This window comes from Neoarius graeffei, chromosome 23 (assembly GCF_027579695.1).
Source record: "Neoarius graeffei isolate fNeoGra1 chromosome 23, fNeoGra1.pri, whole genome shotgun sequence".
In the NCBI taxonomy this organism is placed as follows: Eukaryota; Metazoa; Chordata; class Actinopteri; order Siluriformes; family Ariidae; genus Neoarius; species Neoarius graeffei.
The window spans coordinates 34,981,790-35,002,290 of NC_083591.1; the positions used below are offsets into that span (position 1 = coordinate 34,981,790).

Consider the following 20,501-nt stretch of genomic DNA (forward strand, 5'->3'; position numbering starts at 1 on the left):
TCTCTCTCTCTCTCTCTCTCACTTTGCACCATTACACAATAAATATTCACAATGAAAATATTTTGTAAGCACGTTTCATGAACCAAGTTATAGGATTTGTTGACAACTCGCATCGAGTTCGTTACACTTCTACCCGGCGTGAAGCACTGACAGTCATGTGGTTGTGACATCATCGTAAACAAATCCGTTCTACTCATCCAGACGACTTCGCAACGGCAACGTTGCCAGATCTTTCCACTCTGGGACCCGTTCTCAAAAGATTGCATTTTGAGGCACCCAAAACGCCGGTGCCGTGTGGACGCCAGGCCTAAACGATAAACAATTGCATCGGATTCACCTGAATTCGTTGCCGTGTGGACAGGGCCTAAATGTCGGTGTGTTGTTGTTCTGTGGAATTGCCCATTCAGCTACAAAAGCATTAGTGAGGTTGGGCACTGATGTCAGGCCAGAAGGTGTTGGGGGTAGTCTGTTTTCCAATTCATCCCAATGGTGTTCAGTGTGGTTGAGGTCAGGGCTCTGTGCAGGCCACTTGAGTCCTTCTCTGGAAACTTTTGCCACTTGAACCAATGTCTTCATTGACCCTGCCTTTTGCACAGGGACAGTGACATACTGGAACATGTTTGGGCCCCTTAGTTCAAGTGAAGGTCAACTGTAATACTACAGCATACAAAGACATTATATGCAATTCTTGGTTTCCAAAGTTGAAGCAAGAGTTTAGAGAAGGCCCACATATTGGTATGAAGGACAGGTGTCCACAAATATTTCACCATATAGTGTACCAACAACTCATTCATTCTTTCTTTCATCCACCCCTCTATCCATCCTTTCAGCAACTTGTCCAGCTACCCATCCATCCATCCATCCATCCATCTTTCTCTCAGTATCTCATAACAGCTTATTACAAGTCCATGTCCACTAGAAGTCCAACAATGGTCCAGCCCTCTCTAACAATTTAGTGGCAGAGATCTTCCTGTCCTGTTTTTCAGCACTGGAACTCAAAGAGGAAGAAGAACAAGAAAAGGTGATCTCTAAACACACATGCATTGATTGCTAACACACAGGATTGTGAAAGCTCTCTGTGTTTTCATAACTCTCACCATTGTGAATATTGATCACAGAAGAGAAGAGAAAAAGGCCTAAAACAAGGGCAGAAACAGAGGGAGAGGGGGGAAGGAGAGAGAGATAGCATTTTCTTTCAGCAAACAGACTTTCATCCTGAATCTTTTGCTCATTAACTTCTAAAGTAGAATAATGCTTCCGTCTTCATCTCAAGCCAGCAGAATATGATCATTTTTGCCATCCCCATGAAGAGAATGCAAGGTCTTGTTCCTTTCATTTTGCTCACCGTGGCAACCAAAGAAGAGATAGCAGGACATAGCCCGAAGCCAGCAGGGCACTGGGCATCTGTTAGCAAAGGTTCGTGCAGATGTACAGCCTAGCCACAGATGACCAGTCACTCTTTGCACCAGACTGGTGTCAGGGACCTTGTGCACAATGTTATCTTAACACATATGGTGCTTCATGCCCCACACATTAACCATGTGTTTTTTTTTTTTTTTGTGTGTGTGTGTGTGTGTGTGTGTGTGTGTGTGTGTGTGTGTGTGTGTGTGTGAGAGAGAGAGAGAGAGAGCGAGAGAAAGACTTATGCTGATCATCCTAGCACTAACTGACTATATGCTCATCAGTTCATTATACATGTAAACACTTGATTAGCGACTTTTGAAGACCCTGTTTTAAAGACGAACAGCAGTACAGCATATTAAACAGTGCAATAACACTAACATGGATGTACCAGAGAGTTTAGGTAGCGAACACACACACACACACACACACACTCTCTCTCTCTCTCTCTCTCACACACACACACACACACACACACACACACACACACACACACACACACACACACACACACATCCGTAGACAACTCTGCCAAACACTTCAGCACAAAGGAACAAGAAAAAGCCAGAGAGGATCATAAGGAAAGGATGAAAAAGAACATAAACAGAAGAAGAAGAAGAACCTGTACATTTAAGTGTTCATCAGCATGGACACTTCTACAATATACATTGTCCAGTTTGGTAGCCTGAAGATTTCATTTGCTTTACCCTACAAGTTGTTTATACACAATTAAATCACATTTATACAGTGGCTGGCTCCTAGACAGCCACAAATCTTTGAAGAGCATCCTGTTCGGCTTTAATTAATTTCCCCGGCTTGACTACATTAAATTCCTTTTCTTGGGAGTCTACCGTAAGTCCAGTATTATCCAGGCAATGAACACTTTGCCCAAAACACAAGCAGGAGAAAAGTATGCACATAATGTATCTGTTACAAAGCACCTTCAATATGAAGGTTTACTCCAGAGATATATTTATTTAAAGATATACATACAGGCCGTTCAAGACGTCCTTTGGCAAAGCCGGCTGTCAGGTAGTGATGCTGGGAAGCAGAGGACGAGGTATAGCAGTATTTTCTTTCAATAGAAAAGAAAATACGTATATAACAGCAACAACAATGAAAAAAGAAGTGCATCGGAAGAGTTTTTTTTTTCTTCTGTAGTAGGTTCTCAATTGCACTCACAGTTTAAAAATCACTGAGAAGAAAAGAATCAGCATGATGAATAATGAGCAAACTGAAAGAGAAGCAAATATAGTATACATGTCCTTGGTATAAGAAATGGATTGACTGTTTTTGATTTAATAATAATGGCCAGATGGATATCCTGTATGTACAGCCAGAGACAGACAGATGAACATACAGACAGACAGGTATTCCTGTTTTGTTTTCTCTTTATAGACACACTGATCTGTAGTGTGTGTCTCCGCATGCGTGTCTCTTTATCAGATCAGAATGATCGTCTCAACCCTGGCGCGCTCCGACGTGCCAGTGCTCACCCGCTCCTGCAAGCTGAGCACAATGCCTGGCCCGTCGACTGGCGCCTGCTGTAGTCATGCCAGTGCTGTAGGAGACTGGCACTGGCTCATCTGCATGGTCTGCACATTGCTCAGGATCTTCTTCTGGTGGCCAGCCAGAGTCACACCTATCCTCAACAAGTCTCTGTCAGAAAGAAATGAGACACAACCATAAACATACAATACCAGTTAAAAGTTTGGACACACCTACTCATACATTTTTATGTGTTTTTGACTATTTTCTACATTGTAGAACTATACTGAAGACATCAAAACAATGAAATAATATATGGAACATATATAAAATTATGTAGTCAACAAAAAGGTGTTAAAAGAACCCCAAAATGTTTTAACCAGCTTCATGAGGTAGTCACCTGGAATGCTTTTCAATTAACGTGTGCCTCGGCCAAAGTTAATTAGTGGAATTTCTCGCCTTCTTTATGTGTTTGAGTTCATCAAAACAGTAAATAGTAAAGAGCAAAAATACAGTAAATAGCCCTATTCAGCAACTGTAGTAATCCATAATATGGCAAGAACCGCTAACCTAAGTAAAGAGAAATGACAGCCCATCATTACTTTAAGACATGAAAAGTATTATTAATTTTTAATTAATAAATATAAAGAAAAAAAAGCATTGAATTAGAAGTTGTGTCCAAACTTTTGACTGGTACTGTATATGTCAAAGCTGGTTGCAGATGGAATGGGACTGGTTTGTGATTGGCTATTCATATGCATCTATATTATATTATATTATATTATATTATATTATATTATATTATATTATATTATATTATATTATATTATATTATATTATATTATACTCTCTGACTGATTTATTAGGAACACTTGCTCATTCATATGGCAGCAGTTCAGTGCATGAAATAATGCCAATACAGGTCAAGAGCTTCAGTTAACATTCACATCAAACATCAGAATGGGGGAAACATGATCTTACTAGTTGTTGGTGCCAGATATGCTAGTTTGAGTATTTCAGAAACTGATGATCTCCTGGGATTTTCACACACAACAGCCTCTGGAGTTTACACAGTATAGTGAAAAAAAAATCTGATGTGTTGTTCTGTAGGTGGAAATTCCTTGTTGAAGTCATCATAGGAGAGTGGCCAAACTGGTTCAAGCTGACCGGAAGGTAATGGTAACTCAAATAACTACTTTTTACAATTATGGTGAGCAGAAGCTTCTCAGAATGCACAAGTCAAACCTTGAGGCTGATAGGCTACAACAAAAGAAAACCACTGTGCTCCATTCCTATCAGCTTTCAAAATTGGACAGACTGATCTCATGAAAAAAAAAAACACATTTTCGTGAGCACTCCTTTTTTTTCTTATTTTCTTTTAGTTTCTCAAACAACTTAAAAAAAAAAAAAAAAAAAGGGCAGACTTGACACAGCTGCCAAAAATTACAAATGCACAAATACAGGGTGGTTTTACACCCACAATGTGATTTTCTTCACCTAAAAGTCATTTGCAGAAAAGTGACTGCATGTGCAAACTAGTATGATCAACAGGTGCATATTAAACTGGCAGAAGCCTGTTTCTGGTCACTGAAGACAAAATTATACCACACACTGGTTTTGAATAACGATAAGACTTATCAAAAACATTAAAATAATAAGCAAATGATGACAATATTGAATGTAAATATTAATTCATAATAATATTCCTTTGCTCATCTGATGCCAACAGCATAAGGAGATGCTGAAAAAGAATACACACTCATTTTCTTTTTCATTGCATATTTTACCCGATATGGCTGAGTTATTCTGGGTGTACAAATAAACACTATGTGGCAAGTTCCAGGTTGACGCTTCCAAAAATCAGAACTTGTAATGTCCATAAAGAACTAATAGCACAAAAAAAAACATATTAAATTGCATATTGTTTTCTTCCATTACTTTGCATGTGATATAAATCATGCTATTATTCTTTGCAAAACATCAACTACAGTATATCTGTCTGTTTGGGATCTTAGTAAATGAGGGGTTACAGAAAGAGGAACACAAAGAGAAATAAGTATAAAAGGAGAGGCAGAGAAATGGAAAATAGAGAAGAGTACAGAATGGAGAATTCTAAAGATACTAAAAAACATAGAGAGGAAGATAAGGCAACAGTTTCACTTTTAAAGATATAGAAGTACAGGAGTTTGGGCAGAAAAGAGGTTGAAAGATATTGAGACAAATAGAATGACAGAATTAATGAATGAATGAATGAAAACTCCCACACACTCCTGACTATGAACGCAGATGAAAGCTGTATGTGCGTGTGCCAGTACTCCTGTAAGTCTTTAAGCCCAGGTTCACTAATTCACTTCTAACAAAAGTGGTTTGCTCATCACAGCTTCTGATCTTCACAAGTGTGTCAAGAGACGGAAGAAAAATTGGCTCTCTAGAATTGTTGAACATGAGGAGAAATAGCACATGCATGTCAGAAGTGTCTGATTGCAGTGAGTTCTTTGCTGTTCCTTGCAATCAATCAATCAATCAATCAATCAATCAATCAATCAATCAATCAATCAATCAATCAATCAATCAAAAACAAAATAAAAATAGACATCTGCATAGATATGTTTCAGTTTTAGAGCAGGTTTGATTATATATATGATTTCAGTCACATTGAAATGTCATTTCAAGTTTTCAAAGCTGGACGAGAGGAAGATATTTTCCTAAAAAAATATCAGAATTCTATTACATGATAGAAGCTATATTTTCCTACATGCATCAGTAAGCCCTTGCTCAGGAACAGTTGCATCAATAGTATTTTATATACTAATAGCTACTATCTGTTTACATCCTAAACGTTTACACCTTCAGATTAAATTGAGTAGTTTGTGGAGTGATATCATTATTGACACCTCCCACCCTGCAAGCAGTCTATTCCAAAAACGGCCTGCTACGAAGGTGTTTCAGGCCAATGGGGGAAAAAAATCAATGAATCATAGCTCACTTATTCATAACTGTTTCTTTCCTACAGCAGTTCCTCTTATTACTCAACCTAATATAATGTCACCTTGCCAATAGAATCTCTGCACTGTACTGCTTATGTAATTGTCACCTTTTACACTACTTTACACTTTTACACAAGTTTCCAGTGCACTCTGCACTTTTGTATATATAATGCAAGAAATAAATTGAATTCTTTTCCTATAACAGCATGACAGAACATTTTGTTTTGTACCCATATCAATTTGCCAGTGATTCCAGGATTTCAAATTTATTTAATCCTTTTATAGTTAGATTTAATGTTCTAACATTATACAATGTTGTAAACTTCGTTTGCTTACATTACAGAAGCTATATTTTCATACATACATCAGTAGACCCTTGCTCAGTAGTACAACTCAAATTCCAAAAAAAGTTGGGACACTGTGTAAAACATGAATAGAAACAGAATGTGAAGATTTGCAAATCATGGAAACCCTATATTTCATTGAAAATAGTACAAACACAACAGATCAAATGTTGAAACTGAGACATTTTATTATTTTTTTGAAAAATACATGCTCATTTTGAATTTGATGTCAGCAACACATTCCAGAAAAGTTGGGACAGGGGATTGAAAGACTGAAAAAGTTGTGTAATGTGGAACAAAAAAAAAAAAACTAATATGGTTAATTGGCAACAGGTCAGTAACATGATTGGGTATAAAAAGAGCATTCCAGAAAGGCTGAGTCTCTCAGAAGTAAAGATGGGGAGGAGTTCACCACTCTGTGAAAGACTGCATGGGCAAACAGTGCAGCAATTTAAGAATAACATTCTTCAAAGTAAAATTGCAAAGAATTTGGGATCACATCATCGATGGTACATAATATCATTAACAGATTCAGAGAATCTGGATAAATCTCTTTATGCAAGAGACAAAATTGAAAAATGACACTGGATGCCTGTGATCTTCAGGCCCTCAGGAGACACTGCATTAAAAGCAGACACATGTCTGTAGTGGAAATCACTGTATGGGCTCAGGAACACTTCAGAAAACCATCGTCTGTGAAAACAGTTCATTACTGCATCTACAAATGCAAGTGAAAACCAGATATAAACAATATCCAGAAACACTGCCACCTTCTCTGGGCTCAAGCTCTTTTACGATGGACTGAGGCGAAGTGGAAAATTGTCCCGAGGTCTGACGTATCAAAAGTAGAAATTCTTTGTAGAACTTGTGGACACCACGTCTTCCAGGCTAAAGAGGAGAGGGACCATCCGGCTTGTTATCAGTGTGCAGCTCAAAAGCCAGCATCTATGATGGTGTGAGGGTGCATTAGTGCACATGACATGGGTAGCTTGTACATCTGGGAAGCCATAATGCTGAATGATATATACACATTTCAGAACAATATGTTGCCATCTAGACAAAATCTTTTTCAGGGAAGGCCTTCTTTCTTTCAGCAAGACAATGCCAAACCGCTTTCTGCACATATTAAAACTGCATGGCTCTATTGTAAAAGAGTCCAGGTGCTAAAGTGACCTGCCTGCAGTCCAGACCTGTCTCCCATTTAAAACATTTGGCACATTATGAAGCGCAAAATATGACAAAGGAGACCTTGAACTGTTGAGCAACTGAAATTGTATGTCAGGCAAGAATGGGACAATTTTTCTCTTTCAAACCTACAGCAATTGGTCTCCTCAATTTTCAAACATTTACAGAGCATTGCTAAAAGTAGAGGTGATGCAACACAGTGGTAAACATGCCCCTGTCCCAACTTTTCTGAAACGTGTTGCTGACATTAAATTCAAAATGAGCATATTTTTAAAAAATAAAACAAAATGCAATAAAATTTCTCAGTTTTAATATTTGATATGTTGTCTTTGTACTATTTTCAATGAAATATATGGTTTCCATGATTTGCAAATTATTGCATTCTGTTTTTATTTACAGTTTAATTGGAATTGGGGTTGTACTTGCAACATGACCATTATAGGTAATATTCTATCTGATATTCTTTCTAAGGGGTTTCATCAATTCTGAATATGTGCACATCTATCTATCTATCTATCTATCTATCTATCTATCTATCTATCTATCTATCTATCTATCTATCTATCTATCTATCTATTTCATTGATCTGAAACACCTTCCTTGTGGGCCATTTTTGGAAACAGTTCTTCCATTACTTTCTCTTGACTGTAATAAGACATAGAAAATGCAGCTTGTCATTTTGCAGAGAAAGTGCAAAGTGGTCTGTCCTGAAGATTTTCCTATGGTGGAAATCTTAAAGGAACTGCCTTATTTATGACTGTTTCCAAAGGCTTAGATTATATTGAGTTTCTGCTATACAAGTCACAGTGAAGGATTTGTTACTAATTAAATAACAACATATTAAAACAAGCCATGCTGTTGTAGAAAAAATAACGGAAACCTTTTAACCAATCAAAATTGAGACTTCAACAGCGCTGTGACATTAATTATATTTTTTTGTTATCTAGTGGTATTTGGTAGTTCATTTTAAATAATTAAATTACATAATAACTAGTATCATGTATCAGAATCATACTTTATATATTGTACTAAATAGACACACATAGCTTATATATTATCCATCCATCCATCCATCCATCCATCCATTTTCTACCGCTTATCCAGATCTGGGTCGCGGGGGTAGCAGCCCAAGCAGAGCAGCCCAGAGTTCCATCTCCCTAGCCACCTCCACCAGCTCTTCCGGGGGAATACCAAGGCGTTCTCAGGCCAGCCGAGAGATGTAATCTCTCCAGCGTGTCCTGGGTCTGCCCTGGGGTCTCCTCTCCATGGGGCATGCCCAGAAAACCTCCCTTGGGAGGCGTCCAGGGGGCATCCTAACAAGGTGCCCGAACCACCTCAACTGATTCCTTTCGATGTGGAGAAGCAGCAGTTCTACTCTGAGTCTCTCCCAAATGACCAAGCTTCTCACCCTGTTGCTAAGGGAGAGCCCAGCCACCCTGCGGAGAAAACTAATTTCTACCGCTTGTATCCGTGATCTCATTCTTTCGGTCACTACCCATAGCTCGTGACCATAGGTGAGAGTGGGAACGTAGATGGACCAGTAAATTGAGAGCTTTGCCTTTTGGCTCAGCTCTCTCTTTACGACATTGGTTTGCAGCTGAGTGCAAAGCGGCTGGGCTGAGGATCGGTACCTCCAAGTCGCCACGGAAGTGAGCCATGGCACTCAGCCGGAAACAGGTGGAGTGCCTACTTCGGGTCAGGGGGGAGTTGCTACCTAAAGTGGAGGAGAAAGTATCTTGGGGTTTTGTACACAAGTGAGGGTAAGGGGGAGCAGGAGTTGGACAGATGGATCGGGGCAGCGTCAGCAGTGATGCAGACGCTAAACTGGTCTGTTGTGGTAAAGAGAGAGCTTATATATTATATGCATGTTTAATGCACCGTACAGGACTTTTTTTTTTTGAGTTAAAATCAATGAGTTCTGACTAGACAGTTATGCATGCTAATTAAATGTAATTTGTAGCACATATTAGTGTATATGGCTGATAAATAATACATTTTTGGGATGAGAAAATAATATAGTCGAGAACATGACAGAATCATACTGCTTGCAATAACATACAATTCAATATCTTTCCTCAAGTTTATGTATTTATTTATTTAAATTAATCTTCATTTCTAAACTGTCAGCTTCATGAAGGCTTGCTGAGAATCATTTCTGATTCTGTGAGGATAAGCTTTTCAGGATATAAATCCAGTCACCTTGACTGAATACCAGATTGCCCTAAAAGTTGTTATCAGTGATATGTCATGATTACATCAAGTTCTAGACTCACTCTGAAGTAATCTGGGCGACAAGTTGCAGGGAAGTGAAGCCAGAGTTGAGAAAATTGTCTCTATACTGAGACATCTTAATAGCAGACAGCCAGTCCTCCACTGAGCTGAAGGTGTTGAAGTCAGGGAGAGACCTGTCCAACAGTGGCTGAGACGGACTGCAGAGACAGAGAGGAGGAGAGTGCTTCAGTTATTCAGTTCATAAAAAGACAACCCTGCAATTCCTGAACTTGTTGAACCAGAGAAATAAGATGCAATACACAGCATATTATTGGCAGAAGGGCATATGCTACTTTAGCTGACAGATATGCATGAAAATATAACATCCTGAGAGAAAGTGTATACACATGCCACTTGTTATATTATACTGGACTGTTTTTCTGTGTAACTGAGGGTATAAATTCATATATAAACATGATTGCCACATAGTTTTCATATTAATGTCATGGATTTCTTTATGCCATGCTCTAGCTCTTACACTGAGCCCCCTGATCTGTCATTTGTCTGTGTCCTGGCCACACCCTGTTACCACATGTGTATAATTTTCCAAATATGTTGCAGGTTCTGTTCTTATCGATTGCAATTACAAGTTAATATTATACAATTGCAACTTTTTATTGCAGGTTAATAGCTCACAGCTTTGATATTTTTTCATAATTATAAGTTGGTATGACTTTGTGCTTCTGCTTATTAGGCTATGCCTAGTTCCCACTAAAAAGAATGCTTCAGCTAGTAGGCTACATTCCTTGTATATACACTGCTGCATATGCAATTTTGTTGTGGTTTGATTACTGGGAACAGAAGAACTAAAGTCACAATTGTTTGATATTATCAAATGTGTGATAAAAAGTCATGTGTTTGTCGTTTTTGTATGATATCACAATTGCATTATACCTCACAATTGCAAGACAAAAAGTATTGCTAAAACAAACTCAGTAAAAACAATAAAAATTGCACAATTGTAAAATAAAAAGTCATAATTGTGAGATCTCTCAATATTAACTTACAATTATGAGATAAAAAGATGTAATTGTGAAATATAAACTTAAAGTTGCAAGATACAGAGTCACAATTGTGTGATATTAAATCACTGTCAAGAAAGGAAAAGTCATAATTACGAGTCAAATCTACATAATATTTTCTCATATATGTCAGAAATGATTCCATACTTATCTCAGTTAGTGATGGTGCTCAAAATTACATACCATGCATGCTATTTACACTAAACCCTGCTTTAAAATTATACAGTATTGAAACAACATTATAATTTAAAGTTCTGGCCAATTATTCTGACCAAGTTTCTCGGTGTGCAACTAGAACTAATTTTGTGTCATACTGCATATACAATGCAACTGTATCTGTAAAAATCTCAATTGTTCAACTAAATGATATTGGTAAGTAAACTAAAAAAAAGGCCCCTTGCTAAATAGTCTGGTAGCGTTTATTTTTCAGTAGCATGATACATTTCAACAGACTTGTAACTATTTTGGGTGTGATTGTATTTTGATTGCACTCCTGTTCTCAAATTAAGGTTAAAGTGGTTTTATTTTGCTATAAAGGCTTTATGTGCCATCTCCTGGCATTTATGTTTTTCGTCACCAAATCTTAACACATTTCAGCCCCAGAAACCGAAAATGCCCTCGACAAAAGTAAAATAGTGTAAAGTCATTATTCCAAGTGGTCACAGGACTTTGTATTATAACAAACGATAATTTCTTAATGATAATCTTCCACCACATCTCATACTGCATACTACTACTACTACTACTACTATAAGGAATAGTGTGGAATATACCATATACAAGTACACCATTTAAATACCAGCCAGTGAATGTGTAGGACTTTGGTTGTGTTGTGCTATTGAGCATGCTACCATAACATTTCTAATCTCTGTGTCATTCTTCCTTGTCATTTTTTGCTTGATACACATTGTTTCTTGGTTTTCTAGTACATGTCTTTTTATCAGCCATGTTCTGGTGTAGGATAATAGACTATCTAGTGTAACTATAAGTATGTATTTTCTAATGTGCATCTATGATATCACTGATCACTGATATCACTTTCTGTGTGGAGTTTGCATGTTCTTCAGGTGCTCTGGTTTCCTCCCATGGTCCAAAGACATGTGGATTAGGTTAACTGGCTACTCAAATTGCCCATAGGTGTGAATTATTATTTGTCTCTATGTTAGCCCTGTGACAGATTGGCAACCCGCCCAGATTATTCCTGCCTCTCACCTGAAATCAGTTGATATTGACTCCAGCTTTCCCCATGACCCTGATGGATAAATGGTATAGCTGGATGGATGGATGGTGTCCTGTTAGTGGAAAGTTTGAGGGGGTAGAATGCTCTCTGGATCCGATAAACCACCAAACATAACTGTGTCATTTTAAATAATGAGACTAATATTATCTCATCTCATCTCATTATCTCTAGCCGCTTTATCCTTCTACAGGGTCGCAGGCAAGCTGGAGCCTATCCCAGCTGACTATGGGCGAAAGGCGGGGTACACCCTGGACAAGTCGCCAGGTCATCACAGGGCTGACACATAGACACAGACAACCATTCACACTCACATTCACACCTATGGTCAATTTAGAGTCACCAGTTAACCTAACCTGCATGTCTTTGGACTGTGGGGGAAACCGGAGCACCCGGAGGAAACCCACGCGGACACGGGGAGAACATGCAAACTCCACACAGAAAGGCCCTCGCCGGCCCCAGGGCTCAAACCCAGGACCTTCTTGCTGTGAGGCGACAGCGCTAACCACTACACCACCGTGCCGCCAGACTAATATTAAAATGACTGAATTATGTTTGTAATATAAATCTGTATCCATGGAAGGCTGTGGAATTTATTTTACACTTAAAGAGGTCCGACAAGGCAAAATGTTTGAGAACCCCTGAGACAAAGTATAAAGCTTGTCAGCTCATTCCACCATCATAGAAGGTAAAACATATCAGCGATACAGTCTTCCAGAAATTCAGATGGATGAAGGTACACTAATAACAAAACTAACACATAATTTGAAATCCATTCTAAACAACATAGACATGTTACAGCGTAGTGTAATGTGCTTATGTCACATATTCTGCTTAATAATCCACCTGTTGTTGTCAGCACATTTCAGCTTTCAGCAGCTACTCATATTTTATATTTTCTGATGCAAACTATGCAATATGCTGGAAGAAATTTGGATTTGGACACATTGCTTTCCATTACTCAGACTAAAAACTAGGACTGCAGTTTGAACATTCAACTGTGTACTGTATCTACTTTTACAACTTATAAACTAATGTTTATTTTAGAGAATACAAAATTAAAACCATTTATAAAATGGAGCAGCCATTGGTAAATGCAATGAAATGAAACAAAAAATATATTGCTTTTTAATTGAGATTTAGTCTTTTTATTAAGGGGAGATCATTAGACTTTATTGTTTTGCACACCCTGTGGATGTATTCTTCTCTCAACTCAAACACAACCATGCGTCTTACTGTTCACTGTGCATGTTCACACTTCCTTAGACCACAGCGCTGGTGAATTCTTCATTCTGAGTGGTCAGAAGGTGTTTAATTTAATAATTAATTAAACAGCAGCTCTGACAGTAGTATTGGCTGCAAAGCAAATCACAGGTTTATATTAATATGCTGGTTCTAATATGTTACTCCCTGTGTCCAAAATCACTCACTTGTTCACTACTCCCTACTCCCTATATAGGGAATTACTATATAGAGGACTCTGTAGTGAGCTCACTGGTAAAATGAAAAAAGGAAAAAAAAAGCTTTCAGACACTAGTTCGTCGCGCTGGTATTTACGTCATTACTGTCACACAATTAAAACGTGCCAGATCAGTCAACTAGTGGGTTTTCAAAATAATAAATGCATGCATGTATTTTTGTGATAAATCCATATTATACTGAGCATATTTCCCACATTAATCAATACAAAGTACCTGCATTTTTCAGGTTTTTTTAATCAAGGCTGAATACTTTCTTCTTTGCCGCTGCCTTTTATTAAATCATATTTGAGACTTTTAATTTGATTTCTCTCAGCGCAACCGTAATGCATGATGGGATATATTGCTTTGGTTAGTGACCATCATTGTACACTACTTTTCGTGATGCATTGTGGGATACTTTGAGTGCACTATATAGGGTGTACAGTAAATAATCCTCACTAAGGTTTCGGACAGCACTACAAAATGGCATCCCCACTATATAGTCCCCTGTATAGTGAGTAGGGAGCAATTCTGGACACAGGGACTGTTTCTACTGCAACAGCTCATCCATGGGGACTTTTATGACAGACGATCCACATAATCTAAGCCTAATAAGAAACATATGTATTAATGTGTTCATATTTAAGAAAGAAAGACTCAGAAATGTTGATACAAAGTTCTCGGTGAAGAATGTTTATGTAACATTTATGGAAAGACTCTCTAATGTGAGTGCTTTGGAACAGTTAGTAAGTTTTCTGCCATGAGAATGTCTTCAGGCTTTCCAGTTTCTCAGTAACAACAAGATTAGCTGGGCTTTTTGTTTGTTTGTTTGTTTTGTTTTTTTGTCTTATTAACTTCAATACAGTGACAAAACAAAGTGTTAAGGGAATACCTGTTTATAGCTGCTATAATAAATATATAAAGTGAAAACAGGAACTACATTCTTCAACAACAAATACAAGAGTTCATAATATTAGTTGTTCATAAAAAATGAAAAAAAAAAGAAAAATACTGGCAAACTGCTGGAGTATAAAAGGAATAATACACTTCAGAATATGCTATAACATTTAAATAATCAACTTTGTTTCACATCACATGACGTCACCCTGCCATTGATCATTTTCTCATAATAGCACACACCCAAGCATTGTATTCCTTACAGAAAAGTGAATTGGTGTGGATGTATGAGTATTTGGTATTTGATAAAATTAAAGTCAAAGCCCCTCCCATGCCAGGACCTGGTCTTCCCAGGCAGTCTCCCGTCCCAGTACTAACCAGGCCCTTAAAGTGCTGATGACACGTTTTTGACATCTTTGGCGATGTTTTATAACATAAAAAGTAATTCCCGATGATCCATATATTAATTCACGAAGGTGCCTATTTTACAAGTTATGATAAAAAACGCGGCTATTTGGGCAAATTTGACAGGGCTGCAGCACCCAGGAGACGAAAGAGGAGGAGGAGCTATATGACGTCAGCGAAAGAACCTTCCTCCTAACTTACCAGTTTGTTGTTGATGCGACAGGTGTTCAGTTTTTTTATATATATAAGTTATTATGCCTTCGCGTTGTGTTGCCGGCTTTTGCTCCAAAACCTACAAGGATGGGGTAAGTTTATTCAAGTTTCCCAGAGATCCCGAGCTGCATGCAAAGTGGGTGAAGCAAGTCAGGTGCACTCGTGACAAGTGGGAGCCCTCACCAACATCCGTCCTGTGCTCTGAACACTTCGATTTGGATTGTTTTGACACCCTTCCCAGCTTAAAAGAATCTCTTTGGTGTTCAGTTCAGCACAAACGTGTGTTACTACCATCAGCAGTGCCTACAGTGTTGCCAGATTGGGAGGTTTCCCGCCCAGTTCAGCGGTTTCAAGTGCATTTTGGTGGGTTTTGAACATATTTTGGGCTGGAAAACATCAGTAGTATCTGTTGCCAGATACTGCTGACGTTTTCCAGCCCAAAATATGTTCAAAACCCACCAAAATGCACTTGAAACCGCCCATTCTGGGCGGGATTCCTCCCAATCTGGCAACACTGCCAGTATTCCGGAGGGGGTCTACTAGTAGCTATGCCGGATCCAAAGACAGTCCTCCTGTCAGAACATGTGTTGTGAAACGACATAAGATAAAGGTACGTAGAGCTATAGATTCTACATGATAATCATAAATTTAATCATAAAGTCAGCGTGATATCAGTCATGTATTTGCTTGTGAAAGCTTGCGGCTTTCATGTAACTGCCGCCTAGCAACGAGAGGCAAAGGGTAAAGAAGGTAGGCTATCATAGATTCTATTCGGAAGAGATCAACACAATTCTAGACTCCCAGAAGAGGAAGAGCTAGCACTAGAGAGTTCACTGGTGTTTTCATGCGCCATTTCCATTGAGTAGAACCAGAGTAGAACAGCCAGTGAACCGCAACGTGTTCTCCCGCTGACGTCACAACATGGCCGCGAGCCACGGACCCAGTTTTCTTGCGCTGTGCGATTAAAAGTTGGATATTTGCGTAACAACAGCTTCTTTTCACGTAATTATAACAGAAATCTAACATGTTTGCCATGTTGTATAGTTTATTTAAGAAATTGCATAGAGTCATGTTCGTGTCATCAGCCCTTTAAGGTGCATTGGGCAGCACCTATCTCCATAGCCCTCAGCCTCTTGCCTAGCTAGGGTTACAGTAGAGGGCCAGTCCTCTAGTAACCACAAGAGTTTGACTCCCAACTCACATCTGTATTGTGGCGAGCCTCACCAGATGGCAGTAGGTACCAGTTTTATGATGGTCTTTGGCATGACCCGACCGTGAGTAGAACTCACAATCTCCTGGTCAAGAAGGCAGACACGCTAACCACTAGGCCATCTCATGGTCATTTGACAAAATAAAGGAGGGTAGTTTGTTTGGGGTTTTTTGGCTACTGAGGTGTATGTGTGTGTATGTGTGCACTACTCACATGGGTGGCATGTTAGCAACAGCCTTTAGGCTCGTTGGGTTGCGGATGAGTTTGTCAAGTGTATTGACAATGTCGGTAAAACGTGGCCGAGCATTGCGGTCTTTCTGCCAGCAGTCTAACATGAGCTGATGCAGAGCAGTGGGGCAGTCCATCGGGGCAGGAAGTCTGTAGTCCTGTTCTATAGCGTTAATCACCTACACAGACAAAGACAGAGGCAAAACACACACACACACACATATATTAGATTGCATACAGCTGATACTGACTGGTTATCTCCTAGTCTGCAACATATTGTGTGGTAGACAAAAATACAACATAAGTACAGAGAGTCCTTATACATGCTGTATGAGTACTGCTGGAGAGATTTAGTTCTGATTTAGTTTCTCACAGTCACGCTGAATGTGATGAACACAAACTCAGCTGTCAACAGCGATGCCTCAGCAGCGCAGTAGTGTGTGTACAGTCCTTACACACAACAGCAAACATATTTTATGGGTGGTATACAGCCCGGGTTTGACATGATGTACATGTATAGTGGAGTGTTTATGATGCAGATGTTATTGCTTGCTCAAGTGATTTTTGACCAGCAAGAAGAACCGACAATATGTGCAATGTACTCAGAAATTGGAAATACTAAAATATGTGTGTATAAGATAGATAGCATTACTCAGTCATTGTCATTTTGTGTGTGTGTGTGTGTGTGTGTGTGTGTGTAGCCTGGCAATGAAATCGTAACATCTGTGTGTTTGGCTCAGAACGCTGGATCTCTCCCCACTGTGGACAGCTGCAGGAGAGAGAACAAACACCCCCCACCCCCACCCACACATCTACACCAAACCAGCAGGAACACCTCCAAAACACAAATGCTATCTCTCTGTCACACACATGAACACCCCTGAGAGACCGATCCATGTATCTGACACACACACACACACACACACATACACAGAGACACACAGAGACACACAGTGATCCCATATACCACATCCCATCCCATCCCATTATTGTGAGCATATAAATAAACACAGAACGCAATCAATACATAACCTCTGCTCATAGTCCCTGAGATGCAGGGATGCTGTGATGCATTACATGAGCATGAGTTTGGGTTAAACAGCTATACTACACCGTTCATGTGGTGTTATGATCGGACAGAGAGAGATGAAAATTGAATATTGTATATTGCTGGGTTGTTGAACAAAGTATTTACAAGCATCAAATTAAAGGTGTTCAGTCCCATTTCACATGCAATTGAAAATATCAAATTTGCAAATTTTGCACTCAATTTCTTGTACCTCTCTTTGTGGGGACATAACGCAATCCTCATCCCCTAACCTTAACCATCAGAACTAAATGCCTAACCTCAACCCTTCCCTAACTTAAATCTGATTCTAACCTGAACCCTAAAACGCAATTGTAACCCTCAAACAACCCTTTGAAGAAGTGAGGAACACCAAAATGTCCTCACTTCCAAAAAATGTCCTAACTTTGCTGGTAGAAAACATATTCCAGTCCCCAATATGTAGCAAGTACAAGCGCGCGCAAGCACACACACACCTCATTTTCAATGTGTTTAACTTTTTTACTGTGTTCCACAGTGGTGATGAATTCCAAAAAAGAAGCGATACACTAAATATATGTTTAATTTTATTTAGCATATGCCACTATTTGAATTTGTATCTGTAATTCTATCTGCTCCAAATATGCATTTCTTTATCTGTATGTTTGGATTACCACCAAAGTGGGTGTGGCCTAAATTAGGAATAATTTTTATTTTCTATCTATCTATCTATCTATCTATCTATCTATCTATCTAGAATTAGAAAAAAATAACAGAAATAGAAAAATTAATGAATAAATTTATATTAATTTATTTGGGTGGCATGGTGGTGCAGTGGTTATCACTGTCGCCTCACGACAAGAAGGTTCTGAGTTCAAGCCTCACAGCTGACAAGGGCCTTTCTGTGTGGAGTTTGTGTTCTCCCCGTGTCTGTGTGGGTTTCCTCCGGGTGCTCCGGTTTCCTCCCACAGTTTCGGTAAAATCCCCAGCCACTAGGGTTGCACAAGCCACTACATACATGCAACCCTCCCGGAAAAATCAGGGAGGGTTGCGTCAGGAAGGGCATTCGGTATAAAACCTATGCCAAATAAAACATGCGGAACAGATCCGCTGTGGCAACCATTTTATCAGCCAAAAGAATATTCATTCATTCATTCATTCATTCATTCATTTATTTATTTATTTATTTATTTGTCTTCCAATGTTCTCAAATACACTGAAAAACACTGGACCAGGACAAAAAAAGCCTGGTGTGTGAATTCTGTTCCTGACTCCAATTTATAATTGCTCTCAAGTAGAGATGTGCACAACTGTTTTCTAAACCCACTTACGCAGATACCCCCCTCACACACATGCATGCATGCACTCACATTGACCTTTACTGCTGCTGATACACCAAAATTTCCTACTAACCAATCAAATCTGTTGGTGCAAGGTACAACCCCGATTCCAAAAAAGTTGGGACAAAGTACAAATTGTAAATAAAAACGGAATGCAATAATTTACAAATCTCAAAAACTGATATTGTATTGACAATAGAACACAGACAACATATCAAATGTCGAAAGTGAGACATTTTGAAATTTCATGCCAAATATTGGCTCATTTGAAATTTCATCACAGCAACACATCTCAAAAAAGTTGGGACAGGGGCAATAAGAGGCTGGAAAAGTTAAAGGTACAAAAAAGGTACAGCTGGAGGACCAAATTGCAACTGATTAGGTCAATTGGCAATAGGTCATTAACATGACCGGGTATAAAAAGAGCATCTTGGAGTGGCAGCAGCTCTCAGAAGTAAAGATGGGAAGAGGATCACCAATCACCCTAATTCTGCGCCGACAAATAGTGGAACAATATCAGAAAGGAGTTCGACAGTGTAAAATTGCAAAGAGTTTGAACATATCATCATCTACAGTGCATAATATCATCAAAGGATTCAGAGAATCTAGAAGAATTTCTGTGCGTAAGGGTCAAGGCCGGAAAACCATACTGGGTGCCCGTGATCTTCGGGCCCTTAGATGGCACTGCATCACATACAGGCATGCTTCTGTATTGGAAATCACAAAATGGGCTCAGGAATATTTCCAGAGAACATTATCTGTGAACACAATTGTTCACAGCTAAAACTCTCTAGCTCAAAGAAGAAGCCGTATCTAAACATGATCCAGAAGCGCAGACGTCTTCTCTGGGACAAGGCTCATTTAAAATGGACTGTGGCAAAGTGGAAAACTGTTCTGTGGTCAGACGAATCAAAATTTGAAGTTTTTTTATGGAAATCAGGGATGCCGTGTCATTCGGACTAAAGAGGAGAAGGGCGACCCAAGTTGTTATCAGCGCTCAGTTCAGAAGCCTGCATCTCTGATGGTATGGGGTTGCATTAGTGCGTGTGGCATGGGCAGCTTACACATCTGGAAAGACACCATCAATGCTGAAAGGTATATCCAGGTTCTAGAGAAACATATGCTCCCATCCAGACGACGCCTCTTTCAGGGAAGACCTTGCATTTTCCAACATGACAATGCCAAACCACATACTGCATCAATTACAGCATCATGGCTGCATAGAAGAAGGGTCTGGGTACTGAACTGGCTAGGCTGCAGTCCAGATCTTTCACCCATAGAAAACATTTGGCGCATCATAAAACGGAAGATACGACAAAAAAGACCTAAGACAGTTGAGCAACTAGAATCCTACATTAGACAAGAACGGGTTAACATTCCTATCCCTAAACTTGAGCAACTTGTCTCCTCAGTCCCCAGACGTTTACAGACTGTTGTAAAGAGAAAAGGGGATGTCTCACAGTGGTAAACATGGCCTTGTCCCAACTTTTTTGAGATGTAGTGTTGTCATGAAATTTAAAATCACCTAATTTTTCTTTTTAAATGATACATTTTCTCAGTTTAAACATTTGATATGTCATCTATGTTCTATTCTGAATAAAATATGGAATTTTGAAACTTCCACATCATTGCATTCTGTTTTTATTTACAATTTGTACTTTGTCCCAACTTTTTTGGAATCGGGGTTGTAGTTGTGAAATTACGAATTGGGTTACTTTTTATAAGTTTTCTGTTTCTCCAGAACAGGTAATAGCAGCTTTGGACACTC

The 20,501-nt window shown here is 39.0% G+C and overlaps 1 protein-coding gene across 3 annotated transcripts in view; it reads right to left on the reverse strand.

Moving 5' to 3' along the window:
* Positions 1-1,540: 1,540 nt before the first annotated feature.
* LOC132871692 (ephrin type-B receptor 1-B) overlaps positions 1,541-20,501 on the reverse strand; it is a 940,976-nt gene continuing 922,015 nt past the window's right edge. For all 3 annotated transcript variants that reach the window (XM_060906104.1, XM_060906105.1, XM_060906103.1), the window contains 3 exons: positions 16,334-16,527; positions 9,679-9,834; positions 1,541-3,060 (listed from right to left, as the gene is read on the reverse strand). In XM_060906104.1, coding sequence (XP_060762087.1) covers positions 2,952-3,060; positions 9,679-9,834; positions 16,334-16,527 — 459 coding nt within the window. In that variant the 3' untranslated portion in view covers positions 1,541-2,951. The remainder of the gene's footprint in view (positions 3,061-9,678; positions 9,835-16,333; positions 16,528-20,501) is intronic.